This window comes from Magnolia sinica, chromosome 1 (genome assembly GCF_029962835.1).
Source record: "Magnolia sinica isolate HGM2019 chromosome 1, MsV1, whole genome shotgun sequence".
NCBI lineage: Eukaryota > Viridiplantae > Streptophyta > Magnoliopsida > Magnoliales > Magnoliaceae > Magnolia > Magnolia sinica.
In genome coordinates, this window is record NC_080573.1 from 124,603,148 (window position 1) to 124,609,444 (window position 6,297).

The following is a 6,297-nucleotide window of genomic DNA, read 5'->3' on the forward strand; positions in this document are numbered from 1 at the left end:
GGTGAATGGATAAAGGTTTTGTGGCTGAAAATAAAGCTGTACGAATCATTCAGGACGCGGACTGCGTCCTACCCCCGCCCGAACCGTAATCCGTCCGGGCAGAGCTCTGTGGGGCCCATCGTGATGTAAGTGTTTTATCCACTCCGTGCATCGCTTTTATCAGATCATTTTAAGGTATAGAGCAAAAAAATGAGATAGGTCCAGAGCTTGAGTGGACCACAAAATAGGGATTGAAAGGTCACCATTAAAAACTTCTTGGGAGTTGAAGAAGCTTCGGACCAAGCTGGTATGTGTGTTTTCACTTCATCCACGTCTGCATGACCTTATGAATAGGTTCGATGGTAAAAAAAACATCACGGTGGCCCTTAGAAAGGTTTCAACAATGGGTGTCATTATCACCGCAGCTTGGATGGTATAAAAAACATCACGGTGGCCTTAGAAATGTTTCAACGATGGTTGTCATTATCACACCTTTATGTGGTCCTCTGGAGTTGTTGATCTGCTTCATTTTTTGACTCATACCTTAAAATGATATGAGAAAGCGATGAACGGCGTGGATAAAATGCTTACATCACGGAGGGCCCCACAGAGGGTAGGACGCAATCCGCGTCCATTCAAGAGTAACGGACCAGTGCGCATTTTTCCCTACCTTATTAAGGTCTGAAACGTGGCGCACACCTATGATTACTGATGATCAGATGGAAGGGATAGACGGTATATTGCCCATGGTCCTGATTGCATGATCGTATTTATTCAAATAAAGGCCAGCAGATCGAACCGACAAGGGCTTATACTCTCACCGTCCATTTTGCAAACCCTTAATTGCACGGCAGTGATGATCTCATCATGGTTATATTTTGGTCAAAATGAATTCCTCCTGCCCATCTGTCTTTGATGATGCTAGGTGGGCCATTGAGTCCCACCGAAGAATTCACGTTTTTTCTGCAATATCAACATAGTTGCATGCGGAACCGTGTGGACGTTTCTACAGTTCCAGGGCGGAAAGATCATTAACGTAATTTTCAGTGTGAAAGGGAGAGAGGAATTGGAGCCCATTGTTGGTAAATCCAAACCATTCGTCTGATGTACAAAGCGTAGAAAATATACTTGATAGGAGAATCCAGACCTTTGGATGAGTGGCCGATGGATGGATGGTTTAGAAGAGAAATGCAACAGCAGTCCACATCTAACCGAGAAAATAAGGCTATCTTCCAAGATGGGAAACTTTTGAATCATTCTCAGTCGGCTTCAGAGGGTCTAGTCTGCCTAACCATGGGCCCCAGAGGACTAAAAAGTAAAAACACGTGTACGATGTTCAAAGACGCCGGCCACGTATCATGCAACTCCAGGAAGTTTGCATGCACACATAAATATATCTGGTTTCGCTCCATTTGGAAGGAGAAGAGAGAGAGAGAGAGAGAGAGAGAGTCCTCTGTTTGGGTTTTTGTTTATATGGTGGTATTTGTGTGTGTGAATCCTTTGTTTGGGAGAGAGAGAGAGAGAGAGAGAGAGAGAGAATCCTCAGTTTGGGTTTTTGTTTATATAGTGGTATTTGTGTGTGTGAATCCTTTGTTTGGGTTCTGCTTTTATAGAGGTATTTGAGAGGGAGAGAGAGGATGTTGGAAGGAAAAGCTCGAATAGAAGATACAGACATGCCAGTGAAGATGCAGCTCCATGCAATGACCTCTGCCTCTCAAGCTCTCGACCTCTACGACGTCTCTGATTGTAAAAGCATTGCTGCCCATATAAAAAAGGTACTCCCCAACAAACCTCCACATTGGATAGAAATTACAAATACCCCCCTCTTTCTCATCTGCTGCCCAAATTTCATGCAGGAATTCGACAATATCTATGGTTGTGGATGGCAATGCGTGGTTGGCTCGAATTTCGGTTGCTTCTTCACCCATTCCAAGGGAACTTTCATTTATTTTTGTCTGGAGACCCTTAATTTCCTCATCTTCAAGGGGGCCTCTGGCTAATTTTAAAATTATACTCCTTCTCCATCACTCCTTTCTCTTTAAAATCTCTTCTTTTTTTCTTTTTCGTTCTGGAATTGGGTTTGCTAGACTGGACATACAAGACCCAATAGTCCAAATACCCGGTTTGGCTATTTTTGGAGATTCTCACATGGGTCTTTGGATTTTTATATTCTCAATCAATATACACTGTAGAAATCTCTGTAATGCTTCAATGAATTCTTAGTTTTAACGTTGTTTGTATATGTTGATAGATATGTGATTACAGCTTGCATTTAAAAATCTTATAATATTCAATTTAGACTCTTTTTTTTTTTTTAGTGAGCATTTTGGTCATTGCCAATTTTCTTAAATGGTTCACAGAAAACCATAAAAATCTTTCAGGGGTAGGACATGGAATAGATTTTATTATTATTATTATTATTTTTTAACACACGCACACGCACCACCACACACTCACGCCATAGTGGGATTTCACCACCTGTGTATACTCAGAACCCTTGACCGGGTGTTGAAACTCCTGAGAGTCTACCACCGGAGCAAGAGTAATGATCCAGGACATGGAATAGATATGGCTGCAGTATAAGCCATTTTTTCACGGATAGTTGCATCCCAGCCACCCAAACAGACACCACTACAATACTCAATTTCTATAGATAGGCAGGGCATCTATGTCTTGAGTGGCAATTGGATCAAAACGTCAAGCCTCTGTTTGGTAGACACCTGGGCCTAAAATGCTCCTTTGGACATGGACATGGACATCTATGTTGTAAGTGGAACTTTCCTTGCAACCAAATGTCATGTAATGGATACGTTGTCCTGACCTTCCACAAATATAGCTGTATGTGGGACGTTTTTTTTTTGTTAGCTTGTCAGTACACCCCACTGTCAGTTCACACTCACAGTTAGCCACCCCCACTAGGGATCGATACCAAGACCTCAATGTTGAAACGAGGTATCTTTCACTCAGTCTACCACTTGAGCTATGGATCAGGGTGTCTGAATGTGGGACGTTAAAAGAAAATCTCCCTGGGTTTACATTTTAACTCCATGAATCAATGGACAGGATTATCCCATCTGGGTAATAGCTTGATATTGGCCCACCCAAGTGGCTCTTGGAACTTGTGTGGTTTTGCCACAGCCTTTCAATTCAGTAATGTGTGGTAACTCATCTACCGCACGCATGGCTTGCATTGCACTAGTAGAACAGTAGATAGCCCAAAAGTTAAATTGGTGTCTGGGAGTGGAATTGGGCCTATCCTATATTGGCCTAGCCCACCCCCAGTCCCCTCACTGTGGCCCAGCAGCCCTAACCAGGCTGAAAATCCGAAGTGGCCCCTCTTTAAAAAAAGAGTTTAAAGATCACAGGTTTGACAATACGCTAATCTTATTTGTCTTCTTCTTTATTTATTTTTTTATTTTTTTATAATTTTTCTTGGGTTGTCCAGTATCTAAGAGCCCCATCACATAAACGGTTTGGATCAATGAAACAAGACCCAAAAGCTTACGACGTCCCTTCTTTTTTATAATAGTGGCCAATTTGATGACTGGGTTAAGCCGGCCTTTGGCCAGGCCCTACAAGATTAGGCTACGTAGCCCATTGCCGCTCCTATTAGTCTTATCTGATTTAAAATTTTAAACTGGATTGGTGATATTCTCGCTTCAACGGTCCATCTGATGGCCCCAAATTAGACTGCCAGGATCGTCCGGTCACATGATTTCAATGGTTGTGGCATCAGCTTAGCTGGGCAGTCTAGGAGCACACCTCTATGTTTGGAAACGACCCTTGGGTAGGATTACTTAGCAATGGCCCTGCTACAAAAGTTACCACGTGCACCCATGTGGCGATTCCGACAGTTTTCTTCAAACACGTACGCAACTAAGAACGTGCGAGTTGATCAAGACCATTGATCGGCCATATATGATTAGCTTAGGATAACCAGTAACGGTCTGATGAGTGACATCCAAAAGGAGCGGTTTAGATTAAAACAGAGAAACAATCATCTGATGGTAAGGTGGATGGTCAGCAGATTGATGGCCCAAGGAACTGATCCACTACAGGCAACTGTACTGCAACTTTTGGTGAAGTGCCATTTCTCCAGCTAACATATCACCTCTTCAGGAAATCAGCACCATGAAAATGGTATACCCCACCATGAAGAGATCATCCATCTGATGAGTGGAACGGCTGAATTTTTATTCCAGGTGGTCCCCATGGTGTGGCCCACCAGTCTGATGGTACTGTTAGCAGGAAAGATGGTACGGTACCATAAGTGGTGGTACCTTGCATGTAGGTGATGGGTTCTCTTTGGCCCACCAGATCAGCAGTCCTCATCCCTGCTCGAGGGCTGCAGGAATTTTCGAGGGAGCTAATAGATCTACAAACCAAGTTAAACAATACAATCCAACTTTGTTACTCTGCAACTGATGACACCAGTAGCGTGTATGATCTCTTATACATGTGAGGTGGATGGTGTTAGCATTTAAGTGGTTTTACATTAATATAAAATTGATAGGATTTTGACTTTTTGCATTCAATAAGAATAAAAGTGTTCTATAAATTAGAGGAATTGAACAGTGAAGTAACTTGATGTTGATGAGCTATTACTTTGATGCTTTCAATGGTATAGAATTTTTCTAGTAAGCATTTCTAATTATATTTCACAACAATTAAGATTAATTAAATTTGATATTCTCTCTTCTCAATTTATTATGCTGCATGAATGAAAATGGGAGATCAATTGCAATGTTGAGTTAGAAAGATGGGAGATCAATTGCAATGTTGAGTTAGAAAGAGGAGACAAGAGTCCTAAATTTATAGGTGATTTGATTACAACAACCAATCAAAAGAATCAATTAATGATGTAACTCTTTGTATCCATCAATTAATTAAAATATTTAATAATATTATGAAATTTCAAAAGCTTTTAGATTAAAAAAAAAAAAAAAATTCTTTTAAAATGAAAAAGGGCCTCATTCTTGCTCCGGTGGTAGACTCTCGAGAGTTTCAAGGGTTCGATGCGTGAGTTTCAACACGGAGGGATCTGTATCATTTGCAATTGACCGTTAATCCAATTGGCCACCGGGTCTTAGCTAGAGGCGGATTGTCTTACCAGGGGCTTTGTGCGGCCCACTGTAATATATTTGTTTCATCCAATCTGTCCATCTATTTTGAAAGATTATTTTAGAGTATGAGCTGAAAAAAGAGGCAGATTGAACCCTCAACTGGACCACACTACATAAAGCAGTTGTGACAATGACCCATCGTTGAAACCATCCCGTGGCCCACCGTTATGTTATTTACCATCCAACCAGTTCATAAGTTTACGTAGACCTAAATGAAGGGAAAATATAAATATCAGCTTGATCCAAAACTAAAGTGGCATCCAAGAGGTTTTCAGCAGTAGGCATTCAATCCCCATTGTTTCCTATGGTGTGGTCCACTTGAGAATTCGATCTACCTCATTTTTGAAATCATCATCTAAAATGATTTGTCAAAATGGATGGACAGCATGGATAGAGCACATACTTCACTGTGGGACCCACAGAGCCCCTGACAGACGGAAACGAATTGGCTACTCCCCTGCCACCGGCCAATGGGTGGTGGTTGGTGCTCTGTTGGCTCCACCATGATGTACGTGTTTCATGCCGTCCATCTATTTTTCTAGATCATTTTAGCATATGATACAAAAAATGAGATATATCCCAATCTCAAGTGGACCACATTACAGGAAACAGTGATGAGTGAACGTCGACCATTAAAAACTTTTTGGGGGCCATAAAAGTTTTGGATCAAGATGATTTTTTATTTTTTTCCCTTCATCTGGGTCTTTATGACCTAATCAACAGATTGGATGTCAAATAAACAGTACAGTGGGCCTTAGGAGGATTTTAATGGTGGATATCCAATCGCTATTGTTTTCCTGTGGTGTGGTCCACCTGAGATTTTGGATCAAGCCCTAAAATGATATGTAAAAATGGATGAACGGAATGGATGAAACACATGCATCATGGTGGGGCCCACAGAGCACCGACCATCAGCCACCGGGCTGGTGGCAGCGGTAGTAGCCAATCTGTTTCCCTCTAGCTAGGTCCTGGTGGGGTTAGTACCAGTCCCCGCCCAAGTCCAATCACTTGCTTTTGCGGTTAATCTGATCGTCCACCACATCTTCGACCTACTTTATATTGGACATGTATTTTGCGTTTTCTATCTTCTAATATGATTAAAGTCTGAAATTTTCATAGTTTCAAACATGAATACATACAAAGAAAGCATTCCACCCCTTACCATCAACAATAATCCAATGTAGCTCCGAGTCTC

General features: G+C 41.6%; 1 protein-coding gene across 1 annotated transcript; it reads left to right on the forward strand.

Moving 5' to 3' along the window:
• Positions 1 to 1,491: 1,491 nt before the first annotated feature.
• Positions 1,492 to 2,208, forward strand: LOC131218705 (uncharacterized). The gene is made up of 2 exons (XM_058213466.1): positions 1,492 to 1,754; positions 1,836 to 2,208. Exons 1-2 carry the CDS (start codon positions 1,617 to 1,619, stop codon positions 1,977 to 1,979), a joined length of 282 nt encoding a protein of 93 aa, XP_058069449.1. The 5' UTR covers positions 1,492 to 1,616; the 3' UTR covers positions 1,980 to 2,208.
• Positions 2,209 to 6,297: the final 4,089 nt, after the last annotated feature.